Source organism: Sarcophilus harrisii, chromosome X (assembly GCF_902635505.1).
Source record: "Sarcophilus harrisii chromosome X, mSarHar1.11, whole genome shotgun sequence".
NCBI classification, from domain to species: Eukaryota; Metazoa; Chordata; class Mammalia; order Dasyuromorphia; family Dasyuridae; genus Sarcophilus; species Sarcophilus harrisii.
Genome location: NC_045432.1, coordinates 42,815,852 through 42,829,156, shown reverse-complemented (window position 1 = coordinate 42,829,156; position 13,305 = coordinate 42,815,852). Strand labels below are relative to the sequence as shown.

The following is a 13,305-nucleotide window of genomic DNA, read 5'->3' as shown; positions in this document are numbered from 1 at the left end:
GCCCCATACAGGTTGCATACATGATGTTGGGAAGGCTAGTCAGGAGTACCAAGATATCCAAGCAGTTCGGATTCGGGGTTTAGGTGGGGGTGTGTCGGTGGGGCAAGGAAGGGGATCTTGTAGATATATCAATATTTTGAGCCCTGGTTTGTATACCTTGCTCCAATAAGCTGTCTTCTCCATTTTCCCCCTCCAGGGAGGCCTGAAAGTGAGTGAATTCCCAGGTACTCTGGATAATATTGCTTTCAACCCTATTCCCGTGTATCTAGATGATGCTATAGTGCAGGAAGCTCTGAACCCCGGGATCTATGCCCGACTGCTTCTCCAATTTCTCGTCCAACCATCGGACCTTTGTAGCTGGCAGGGCTATGTCTCCTACAGGGGGTCCCCCACCCACTATGCTCTCCCTACCAATCTTACAGCCTACCTTGAGTGCCGACTTTACCACCAATTTGGCCCCCTCGACTCCAAGCAGTGGCTCGAGGTTTACAAGAATGTGAATAGAGTTTTGGGCATATGCTGATTTACTTTTTCCTGGGATTCTTGGAGTGTTCGGCCGTCCAGTCACAGCTGCTAACTGCCTTCGAGAATGCCAGTACCGGTGATCACCTAGTGCCTCTGCCGCTGTGCTCTCACAGCAATAAAACTTCCACTTAACAGCTTCTTTGTTTGGTGTCCTCTTTGAGGGGTAGCTCTAGGTGGGGTGGGAGTTGGTGTGGGCTCAGAGAGTCACCGTCTACATTATTATATCCACCCGCTTCCCCGGGGCCCTCAGATTCCCCAACCCCACCCCAGCTTAGCATCGACGGTCTTTAGGACGATAGGAGGCCACTAACGTCTTTGAAAGGAAATGGAGAGGCAGGCCGGATGAGCTATGAACTTTGTCACGGATCATTCTCCCCCTCGCTAACCTCTAACCACATTGACTATATCTCCCCGGTGGTGTGTGCGCCTGGGGGTGTGAGGGCGGATTTGGGGGCGAGTGATAGAGTCCTTCCCAGTGCTGGCCACTATTCTAGCCAGGAATCTGACCTTCTACTCTCTAGCATCCACTTCTCCTGTCCTGCCTTCTGGCTCCCCCCACCACCCCTACCCCCCACTCCCCTGCCAAGAACAGTGACTTACTCACTGCTGCACCTTTCAGCTTCACCAGTGGCCCAAAGGTCCCCACTCTCTTCCCTTCCTACCCTTTGGGAAAAGGAGGGGAGTTGAGACATCTTAGGCTTTCCTTAAGTGAGTGGCAGATGGCAAATCCTCAGGGGCCAAGTGAAGCCTAGAAGCCCGAGGAACCTTGGTAAATCCCCATCTTTCACCTAGAGGAGGTAGACTGGAAGGTAGGGGTTGCACCAAAGAAAACATGCTTCTGGAAAAGGCATCACACATGAAAGGCAAGGGGGAGGTAAGTACTGCTTACTCCAAGGAGGCAGGTAATGATTTCTCTTGGTTACCTGTCCTTAGGAGAGGCACCACAGATGGTATCCCGATAGGACCTGTACTTTTGAGCCTGGAGGACCATTGAGGGAAATAGTTTGGCCCAAGGTACCAAGACGACCCCTGTTCCTACCTCCCCTGGCTCCCGGTGCAGTAGAAGTTCACCTAGCCTCTTTATACCCATAGCCAAAGCTTTGCACAATAGCACGCCCATCTGGATTTGAGCAACTACTTTTGAGATGCTCACTTGGAAGTCGTGTGATCTTTAGGAAGTGCCTTGCAAAAATTTATCAAATGAGACAATTATTTGGGTCTTTTCTACTTTTGCCACTAAACATCTGTGATACTTAGGATGGGCAAGGCCACGCCCACTTTTTGGTTCACACTGCAGCTGACCTTAGTTTCAAGGACGTTTAGTGTGGAACACTTCTCCAAAAATGATTTTTGGAACAGTTCAGGAGAGTCCAGGTGACATGTGGCTCCTTATGGTAGACCCTCAGTTATATCAAAGGGAAAAAATACAGTACCATGAATCGTTACATCTCAGTGCAGGAAGAGGCTGTTCTAATTAATGAGTGATCTCAAAGGTTTTCTCCTTGTTTGCTCATTGGAGGATGGGGGTAAGGGTGGGGAGGCTGGTGACGTTGCATAAAGGTGTTTCAATGAAATTGAAAACTCATTTGCCCTCATGAATTCAACCTAGATCACCTCATAGGATGGAAGCAACTTCCTTTGAAAAGTGTCTATCGCCATTTGATCTCCGGGAGGGAGCCATGGGGCAATGGAAAGAACGCTGTCATGAATAATCAGGAAACCAAAATAAGATCCTGCTTTTTCTCAGAAGTAGAAGTTGGGCTATTCTCTCTACCTCCCCAGACTGTGGTTCCTTCATATGTATGGATGGGACTTAAAGGAGAAGATCTCTTCCGATGCTGATACCCTACAAGTCTTAAGGAACATGGGAGTTTGTGTATCTGCCCGTCCTTTCTCTTTCTCTTCTTCCTCCTTCCTCTCCCCTTCTTTCCTTCTCTTCTACTCCCCTTCAAAACAATGGTTTCATTAGTATGGGGGAACTCCCAGTGTAGCAACTCCCTCTATAGATACTGATTTGTAATTTTAGGGAACATTTTGACAAATCTCTGATTTCAAGTCATCTGGAACAATGAATGGTTAAGTGATTTGCCACACAGCTAATAGGTGTCAGAGGGAGAACCCAAACTCAGGTCTCATGGACAGTGAGCAAAGTTTCAGTAGTTATAGCCTTAAAAACAGGTGGCTAGACTTCAGCAAAAGCTTTGCTCACAATAATCCACATGGTTTATCCTCAGGACTTTGAATCGTCAGTAAAATATTGTGGCATTTTGATAGACCTTTATTTCTATAACACAAGAAGTAGAAGAGCAAGACTAAGAAGAAGGTTTCGTATAGACTTTTTTTTTTAACAGACACATCAATACAGTACAATTTGGCCCAGTTTGGAATGGAAAGGCCGGAGTTTAACCCTTACTAGTTTTGTACTCCTTAAGCAAATCAGTTCTCTTCTCTGGGTCCCAGCTTCCTCTTCTATAAAGTTGCACTTCCCTCTCACAAACTGTCACAAGGCACATGGGAAAGAAGTTTTCATAAACCCAGAGGCAATGACTTGGCGGGGGACATACACCCCATCAGGAAAGTCTCTTGTTTTCTTTGCGCTATTCTGGCAATCTCAAAGGGTAGAGGCAGTGGGTCAGGTAATTGCCTCCAGCGGGAGGAAAAGGGCCGAGAAAGGACAGCCCCCTTCCTAGGAAAATTGCTTTGAGAAGGATTAAGGTGTTCAAAGAGATTTATTCATCTGATTCAGCTGCTGCTTTAGTCTCAGCAGCAGGAGTGGGCTCTGAGGCATTAGGGTTCCATCTGTCAGCACTCACTTAACTCAGTGAGATCTTCAGTGAATTCTAATCCCGATGTCATACAGTGTGGTCATATGACCTTTTAACTGTGCCAATAGCCAAGGTGGAAATGTGCTGGGTGATTTCAGAGGGTCATGGAAATTGAACGATGATTTAAGAGCCGATCCCACCCCACGTATACATGCACACACACCTATACACCCACATATAAACATATGTACACCCCTTCCCTCTCTATTCCCCCCCAGCAATGTCAGTCTTATATTGTTCACAACACCTTTTCTCACTGTATTCGTTGCTTTTTTACCTTTTTTTTTTTTTTAAACTTTTTTCCATTCTGAAGTAATTCTAATGCCATCACAGCTTGGTTTATTTTCACATCCATTGTCTCTTATTTCTTAGGGGTTATTTTTGTTAGAAATGGGTGATTTTTTTTTCAGGGGCCAAGCAGGGAAACGTCACCAGAATTGGGCTTGTGACTGGGACTTTTGGTACAGTCTTGCTGCAGACATGGGGATATTTAGTGTTGGATGAGATTTGTGGCACAGGAAAGGAAGATCAGAGTCAGGTTTTTGGAAGTATATTTAGGAAGTAGGCGCTGCTTTTGAGAAGGTGAAGGTTTGTCTGTTACCCAAACTGCCAAGCTTACTCAATGTGAAACTGACTTGGTGCCACCATTAGTGATGAGGTAGAATCTGTTTTCTCAAGGAGGGATATGAAGAGGGAATGAAATAGAGCCTTGTTAATGTGTAAACCAGCAAAGCTATATTGGTTGCAGGTGGTACTTTTTCTACTTGATTTTTATTTACTTTAGTCTTTCGTTAGCCATGGAGTGAATAAAATGGGATGGACTGTCTTGACATTAAAGAAAATATGGCTAAAAAGCAGCTTGGTGTGTTGGAGCAATCATGGGGATAAAAACCAGGTAATATCTCATAGAGTCAGAGGGGAAGAGAATATTAGAAATAATCTAGTCCAACCCCCTTATTTATTATAGACAAGGCCCACAGAAGTTGAGCACTTTGATCAGTCACACAAGAAGCAACTGGCAGAGTTGGGATTTGAACTCAAGTCCCTGGACTCTTAAATCCAAGGGCCTTTCCATTCTACTCCGCTGTTTCTCTGGGCCTAGTTCCTGTCATGGCGTCTTGCTGGCTTGGTGACCTTAGATGAGTTACCTCCCTTAATAAGGGCCTCCATTTCCTTCTTTGTAAAATGTCGGGCTAAGTCAATCTCTGTTAGTGCCACTATGCCGCTATTTAAAATCCATTTCCAGAATTGAATACTGGCTTGGTTTTCTGTGCTTTCCCTGGGAATGTAAGCTAGTTTTTCTAGGAAATCTAATGAAAGGATGCTCCCTTCCCTTAAGACCCAGCACAGTGAGGAGGCAAAACACTTGCTTAGAAAAGTGGGCAACTCTTTAACTAGGACTTTTTTCCAGGGCTCCTCAAATATTATAACTGACATATTATTTCTTAGCTCAAGATGGTTACTTGAACGGAAGTTGTTGGGTTTGTCCAGTATAGACTCAATCTGCTATGTGTTTGTTTGGGTAAGACTGGACCAGTTACTTTCCTCTGAACCAGTGGTTACCGAGTGGCAGGTTTGTAATGTTGGAGTCACCCAATTGGAGAGAGGAAGCATTTTAGTGTAGATTCATTGGTGAGAGGCTGTAGATGTGTGACCTGACCAGATCATTTGGAATGAAATACGTCTAGATGGGTAGATTTTGGACAAGAGTCTACTTGGAAGCCAAGATGCCTTCATTCATAAATGGGGGCATTTTCCCTTCCAGTACAACTTGTTCCCATGGTGCTGTGATCTCAGTTGGGAAGTTCCTTCCGGTAACAGAGATCACAGCCCTTCCATGTCTGCCCGACTTGGGTGACTCTTGTCCATCTCTTCCTATGGGAGGTCTGCCCAGTGTCCTGGGGGGCCTTCCTCTGTGAATGATGAATTTTAGTTCAAGATATGGAGAAAAGACTGTCACCCCTCCTTCTTCCCAACCCCCAAAGGCCAGTGACCTGTTTTCCATTTTCCCACACTGTTTGCTACAGAAAATAACTTTTATTTTCCAAGCTATTGTGTCATGTTGGGCTAAAAATTCTCACCGTTGCTTTTGAAAAAATGTTACATATTTACATTTCTTTGGTTTCTGCATTTCTCTTTTTTCTTCCCACCCTTTGTGCATTTGTGACCAAGGTAACGCAACGCCTCCCCTCCTCAGGAGCATCTACTATCTTCATGCTTTCTCAAACTTCCAGCAATCACAGTTTCTCTTGGAGTGAATAAGGTGATTTATTTTCTTACTGTCTACAAACTGCCTCGCCTTCTGCTTTGCTTTGCATCTTTATTTTGTCCTCTTTATGGAAAAAAAATGACTCCTTAGGGCTCATTTCCACCTCCTCTATTGATGCATAGTATATTTTGTCATCTTTGAAAAGATCATGTGTTTCACCTTCTAAAATTGACAGCCTGGAGAGGAAGCAATTTACAAGAACTTGGGCTGTAAGTCACTTGAATGGCTGCTAGCTACACAGCAGGGCTTGGAATTTTTTTCTCCCCCTTTTTTCTTACCTCTATTTGGTGTAGTGCAAAGAGCGCTTTGGACTTAAAGAGTCAGAAGACTTGAATTTGGGTCCCACCTCTGCCATTCACTCACTGGATGGCTTTGAGCAAGTGACTTGCTTTCGATCAGCCTCAGTTGCTTCCTCTGTAAGATGAGGATGACTGTACTTCCCCTGTGTAGTTCACAGGGTAATTATGAGGAGAGCAGAAACTGGAAAAGGGCTCACTTATCATCCTTTGCCCAGGTTTTTACCTGGAGCACCCCATGTGGCCCTAGCACGGTGCACTAATTGGCAATGAAAAGGATGGTAAGTTTTATTGGCAAAACTTTATGCTTACCGTGGCCTTTGCCGGTGCCATTTGCAGACGCCTATGCTCAACATTCAACATTAAAACCAGGTGAAAAGTTGAATTTCCAAAAATCGAAGGAGACTAGTTGCTGAGCTATGAAAATGATCGTAGAGCTTAGTCCTTTGTGTATCTGGTTGGAAATGCAGTGCATGTTGGAAGTCTTTCACTGTGTGCCATCAGGTAGGTAAGCAAGAACTTCAAATGCTCTAAGTGTTTTTGCCTCACCATTACAGAAAAATCTGAACTGTAGAAAAGCATCTGATTCATTATCAGCCAGACCTTCGGTCAGACCTCTCCTTTTACGAACATTCTCAGACCAGTCTAATGTATTGTAACAGGTACCTCCTCATACTAAAAAGTAGGATGGCTTTTCGTGAAAAACATTAACCCCATTAAGAGGAAAAAAATATGAAAACGTTACTCCTTTGGTTTCCGCTGTCAGTGTGATATACTTTATAGTCTTCGAGAAGCATAAAGATGCAGGTCTTGGAATATAGTGAGTGGTTTTGGAAAATGTGGTTGGACCTTGGAAAGCATAGGGGAGTAATGTCCAGAGCAGTTCGCACTCATTGGACATTCAGTAATCACTTCCCATATCCTCAGCACTGTCCTAGGTGCTGGAGTAACAGAGGGAAGGAAAAAGTGGTTTTTCGTTGAAAAACAGCCCTTGCCCTCATAGAGCTTATATTTCACTGAGCCAATTGAGCCAGTAAGACATATTCGTCATGGTCTTTTTGCCATTAAACCGAGCTCATTCCTAATTTGTGTTGGTCCAGGCATCTAATTTGCATTTATATGAAGATTTGGAAAGTGGAAAAAGGTGTATTCCAAGACCACATCTATAGAATAACCAATTAGTTTTAGCATTGCATGCACATTAGAATTAGGGGATTACCAGTCAGTGTGTCTGTGCCTCCTTGTACTGTTGGTCTTGTCTCCGAAGGTATGTTAAACGTCTTTGTAAATTACTCATTCTCAAAATGTAGCCAGATTAACCACTTTACCCTAATTATAGATTTCTGTGTTTGGGGGGTTGGGGTTTTTTTCAATGTCAAGTTTCATTCAAGCTTCAAGATTCTGTGGTAAAAACTTCCCAGCTATTCGGAGTGATACTGGGCTAAACGTTCTAGTGGAACCTTTTCTCCAAAATGTTATGGATTGGGCAACATCTGGCTGAATGGCTTAGCCCGTGATATTGGGGCAGAATGAGTAAGTGCATGCTTTGCTGCAAGCTCATCTTTTAAGTTTGTTCCCTTTACATTAGGTTATGTGAACTCCCTGGAGAAATACTTGGTGGGGGGAGGGTACTTATAGTGCATTCTAGATCTGCCTGCATATTCATGTTCATCTTATATATCATCTCATTCCTGAGGTCTCCCCTTTCCTGCTTCTCAATGGGAAAGTGATTACTGACAGGTTAGGAAATAGCTATCTATACATAACACTGAAACAAAATTGGATTGTTACTTTTTTCTCCTGAATAAAAACTACGGGGCCAAATCGAGGATGGTAGTTGGGGGGGGGCAATTTATAATTTAGGATATACTAGGGGGGAAAACGGTCCAGCAGTCGGAATTCCAGCTTCTCTACTTAGCTGCGTGAGCTTAAACACAATTTCTCCCTCGGGCCCTTAAAAGGATCATGTGATATCATGATTGAATATTTAAAATTCATTTGACTTGTTCGATTGAATATTTAAAAAATGAAGTAGCCCTGTTTTCAATGGGATTGCATTCTACTGATCTTAATTATGAAGATACTTTCTAAAGTGCAAAATACCGCAGACAGATTTCCTTTTGCCCTCACAAGTCATGCTATCACTGAAAGCTACTACTAGCTGAATAACCTTATACAAATATCTTTCCCTCCCTAAGTTGCAATTTCTTCCTCTGTGAAAAGAGGGGGTTGGATTAAGGGCCCTTCTAGCTCTAAATCCTATGAACTGAAGGGTTCAGCCCCCTCGTTTTACCGCGGAGAAAACTGAGTCCCAGGGTTGGGAACAGGCTCATCTCAAGTCATGTAGCCAATAAGTGGCAAGAGCTTGTACCAAAACCTGGGTCTCCCAACTGCAGCCCAACCTTCTTCCCATTTCCCCAACCTCGTCCTTTGAGTCAGATGGTACTCTACCCTCCGTTGTCCATTAATCTCTGTCGTCTGCTGCTTTATTGAGGGGGAGCAGACAGTTTCATTTGGCCCAAGTGCTGCTCTGGGTCTCCTTTATCTTTTTGGAGTGACTTAGCCACTGATTAGTTTTCCCTAGTAAATGAATTGGCTTCCCAATCCTCCTGACCAGGTACATGTTGGCAGCTGGTAGTGTTTCCCCGCTCTGGGATAGACTTGTCCTGCATTGTTTTTATTTAAGGCTATATCCCCTTCTGTAGCTTCTTGGACCTTAATTTCCAGGTCGGGTGTTGAGGCTGCATAAATATCCCAGACTTAGGCTGCTTTGGGATACTCCTCCATTTGTATCCTGCTAGGATGTGAATGGATGAGTTGTAGTTTTTTATTTCTTTGTTTTGGTTTGTTTTCATTTTTGCAAAAGTTAATGTGGTTGCTCTCTCCAGAAAGAGTGGCGACATGGTGAAAGAGCACTGGATTTAACGTCAGAAGACTTGAGTTCAAATCCCATCTCTGCTGTTTATTCTCTGTGTGATCTTGGGCGAGTCACTTCACTGGCCCTCAGTTTCCTTTTCTGTAAAATAACCCATTTGAACTAGATGACCTCTCGGGTCCCAGCATGCTCAAAATCTATGATCTATGATGTCCTAGATTTAAGGGCTGTTTTAGTCCCTTCCCAGCTGTTAGACCTTCGACTGGGCTGGTTCCTTCCCCCTCTTTGACTATATCTGCATCTTCCCTGTTCTAAAATGATAAAGAATTGCAACATTTGAAGTCTGCTGGATCATAGGTTTAGGTTGAGAAGGTCTCCCAGAGCTCATCTAGCCATTAGGATCTTAGATCTTGAGCTGAAAGGAACCTCCAAGGTCATCTAGTCTAAGCTTCTCGTTTTACATGGGGAATAACTGGGGCCTGTGGGAGGAGTGGACTTGCCCAAGGTCACACCTAGGATCATAAATCTAGAGCTGGAAGGAACCTCAAAGTCCATCCAGTCCATCCCAAACCCTTCATTTTACAGAGGAGGAAGCTGAGGCCCAGCCAAGGGAAGTGACTTGCCCAGGTCCACACAGATAGTAAGTGGCAGATCCCGGATTCTAACCCAGGTGCTCTGACTCCAGATCCACCCCGCCTTTCTTGGGTCAAAATTGTTAGGCAAACCCTGGAGCAGCCCAAGAGCAAAGTAAGTCTGAAGCTATTCAATCATGAATAACAGGGTTTATTGTTTTTACTTTTACTCTTTTCTTTTTCTCTATATGTGAATAAAACTTGGCGCTTTCTTAAGGCAGTACGGTAAATCTCTTCACAAAATGTTTTATTGAATTGTCTTTTCCAACGTGCCTACAAGTCAGCTGTGCGGGTTCATTCAAGTGGACCTTTGAAATAAGTGTGTCTTTTGAAAATTTTTCAGACCCCGAATTCGGAGCTGCCTATGTTAGTGTCCTACAAGACTATTCGCAATGGTTACGTCTAAGACAAGATGCTGGAAGAGGCTGCTGCAAACAATGTTATCATCTCAGGATACTTGAAATGTAACAACTTGAACTCACGTCTGTTTTCATTTCTGGCGCCTAGGAGAAAGGCCCTCTGTGAACCAAATGATTTTAAATCCTTAAATGATAACGCCGTTATTGTAAGCAGTCTTGCTCCCCCGAAGTGTTGTGGGTGGGGTATATTATTAGGGCAAAAACCTCAAAAGTCTAAAAAAATGCATACTATTGAGATTAGTTAAATTCGACTATAACTCAACAAATATTTTCATTTTAACGACAAAATGGGTGCTTAAAACAAACAAAAAATACTTAACTCCAGCAAATGAGTTGAAAAACATGGAGTTTAAATGCTGTAATGTAGGAACCATGTAATGAGAATGAATGCATTTTGCTGACATTACGTTTTTGCCTGACAAATGAAATAGCCTGCCTCAATCACCAGTTTTTTGTTTTTTCCTGCTGAATGAGATAAATATTTAAGTCATCAAACTCCTCCAAAAGTAGTATATGAAAAGGTTGGAGGACATGTTTTTCATTGTGAAATGTGTTGATTGCAAAACCAACCCCCTCTATGTATCGGGGGAGCTGTTCAGTGTTCTCTGTTTGCGCATATGCCAAATTATGTCCTGCTCTGACAAACTCACTGGAAAAATATATACGTCAAACATCTCTGTGGAGAGAAGGTTAGCAGCAGGTAATTCTGCCGACGAGGGAAACTTGGTCCTTGCCTTTTTTATGTTCCACAGATCAAATACCACTCCGAGTGGTTTTAGTAGTTTGAAAAATACCATCAGTGTTTCATATCGCATATAACAGTTATTTAAAGTCATTGTGAAGCAAACAGAACCTAAGCCATTGCTATGGACATGAAAGGGGAAGGTGGGTAAAGATATATTTGCACAAAAAAAAAACAATGTAATCATAATATTGTATGTTTTATGTTGAGAAGGAAGAAGTTTGTGATGTCTGTTAGAAACCTGCTGTCTGTGAATTAATGTCACACTAAGATTGCTGCTCAGCCCCTGAAACCGTGACAGGGGCACCATGAATAAATGCCTTTCTCCCTTCTCTCATCTGGCTCAAGTCATGGTAGATCCTAGTTCCGTTGGCCCATATGGAGGATGTCACCCCTATAAAAAGTTAGTAGAAAACATGGAAATAAATGAGAACTATATACACTTTGTTTTTGTTTTTTTTAACCAACCAACCAACCAAATATGTATATATATATTTTTATAAAGGTGATTACATTTGATTTTTAAATTGAAACAGTCTTTTAGAAATATTTTCATGTCAGTTTCCAATTCTGTTTGATTCGCCATCTGGCATATCTATTATTGTTTGTAATGTCTTGTATCTTGGTTTAAAAATCTGGTGCAATTTCTATTGATACATTTAACACGGTTTCTTCTATCGTTTTTTGTCCATGTTTATGTGGAATCTTTTGTAAATGCTAGGACTGGTGCGACTTTGGTTATTTGGACCCCGTTCCAGTCCTGACTGATCATTTTTTCCTATTTTCCTAGGTGCTCATTCATCGTGTTACATTTCTATATTTTGTCAGGTATAGTGCAATGCCTACCAAAATGTGCTACAAATAGAATCAGAAATGGTGAAATGAAGGAAAAAAGCATTTGTTCTTTGGGGTTTGATTTTGCTCCTGTGTTGGGGAAGAGAAAGCAACCCCCTTCCGAGAACAGTGGGTATCATGAAGGGATCTGGATTTGGAGTGAATCTGGGTTAGAATCTGAACTTTGCCACTTACTATTTGGGTGACTTGGGACAAGTCCTTTCTCCTCTTGGGTCCTGAGTTTGTTTACTTCCTGTAGAGTCACTAAATTGGATCAGAGAGCTCCAAAAACCTTCTCGAGCTCAAGTCTCCCATCATATGAATTTTGGTCACTGTGAAAACCCATAACAGAGGGAAATGAAGGATTTCTTAAGTGTAGAATTATTGTAGATATTTATGCCACTGTGGTTTAAAACCCCCAAACTAGACTACATCTCTATTTCCAGGGGCTTCAAATAAGAATTTCAAGTCCCATTTTGAAAGGAAAAGAAAAGAAAGTTTGAAGCCATACTTCTGCCATAGATTATAGTCATGCATTCATTCAAACTATCTTTACTATGTGCGAGGCACATTTCATTTATCATGTTGTACCACAGCACACAGCTGGGCATGGCAATGGATCTGCCATCGTACATGCCTTTTGTAGTAATTTGTCCTTTTTTTTTTCATTTTTGCCGATTTTATGAATGAATCTAAAAGATCCAGCATAGGGTTGCTGTTGAAGGGTAGGGGAAGCATATATATATATATATATATATATATATATATATATATATATATATACACACACACATACATAGGGTAGAAAGCTGTCTAGTGTTGCTAGTAATAGTTTGCAGCTCTTTAGCCATTCTATTTAAGCATGCTGGCAGGAAGGGGAAGACATGATAGAATACGCTACCCTGTGTTTGCATAATTTGGAATGATCCAAAGTAGAATTCCCGTGTCAAGTTGTTCAGAATCGTTTTCCAAAGTGGAAAGATGGAATACCCTGAACGAAGACTTATGTGTTCCTTCGATACCAACTACATTCACACCAGCGAGATGTAAAAACTGCAAAACTTCTTACGGTGCTTAGCTGTGGAATAGGCTGCTCCTGTGCCCGTATTGTACATTGATGTGTAAGTCCTGTGCATTGTGCAGCTTGCAAAGGTGGAACTCCGATACCATGTTTTTTTTTTCCACCTAAACAATTTTATACATTCACATGGTGGCTTTCTATAACAGAGATTGAATGTGAATGCTACTTTTTATGAATGCAAATCGTCTTTTTCATTACCGAAATTTTTCGTTTGATGTAATCAATAAACTTTGGTATGATCTCATTAACTTCTTGGCCTGGTTGGTTTTTAAAGATGCCAAGCTGGCAGTGGAACTGTCTGGGAGCTTAATTAAGTTTCAGCTGTTTGGGGAGAGGGAAATAAGAGTATCTCATTCCCCTGCAAAGCGTACAACATATAGCCAATATATTATTGTAATAATATTGATACCAAAAAAAGTCTGTATCATCCCTAATGCCCTACTACTAGAGATGTCCGGAAGACATTTTCATCGAGCCAGTTGATTACCACCCTTCACCCCGTTCCTACTCTTGCCCAATCCAGCTATTTTATCCAACTGTGTGAAATTTTGCCAGATACAAGCCATAAAAGAATAGTAGCAAGAGGATGACTTTGAGGATAATTCCATGGAATATGAAGAAGAGAAGCATAAAACAGTAGCTCACCATTCCATATATATATCTACATGATGCTCTAAGGTTTGAAAAGTTAGTGAGATCCATGATGTCATTATTATCAGTCTGTTTTGCAAAGTATTTCATATGCAGTCTTATGTAACACCAAAAACAACAGCTCACGTTCAGATAGTGTTTTATAGTTTGCAAAGA

At 42.2% G+C, this 13,305-nt stretch overlaps 1 protein-coding gene across 5 annotated transcripts in view; it reads left to right on the top strand.

Annotated features, from left to right (window-relative positions):
* Nucleotides 1-11,071, top strand: part of ATP11C (ATPase phospholipid transporting 11C) — a 193,266-nt gene extending 182,195 nt beyond the window's left edge. For 2 of the 5 annotated variants that reach the window (XM_031944855.1, XM_031944854.1), the window contains exon 29: nucleotides 197-659. In XM_031944855.1, coding sequence (XP_031800715.1) covers nucleotides 197-523 — 327 coding nt within the window. In that variant the 3' untranslated portion in view covers nucleotides 524-659. Of the gene's footprint in view, nucleotides 1-196; nucleotides 660-9,765 lie in introns of those variants that run through there. The other 3 variants (XM_031944856.1, XM_031944858.1, XM_031944859.1) reach the window with 3 other exon arrangements.
* Nucleotides 11,072-13,305: the final 2,234 nt, after the last annotated feature.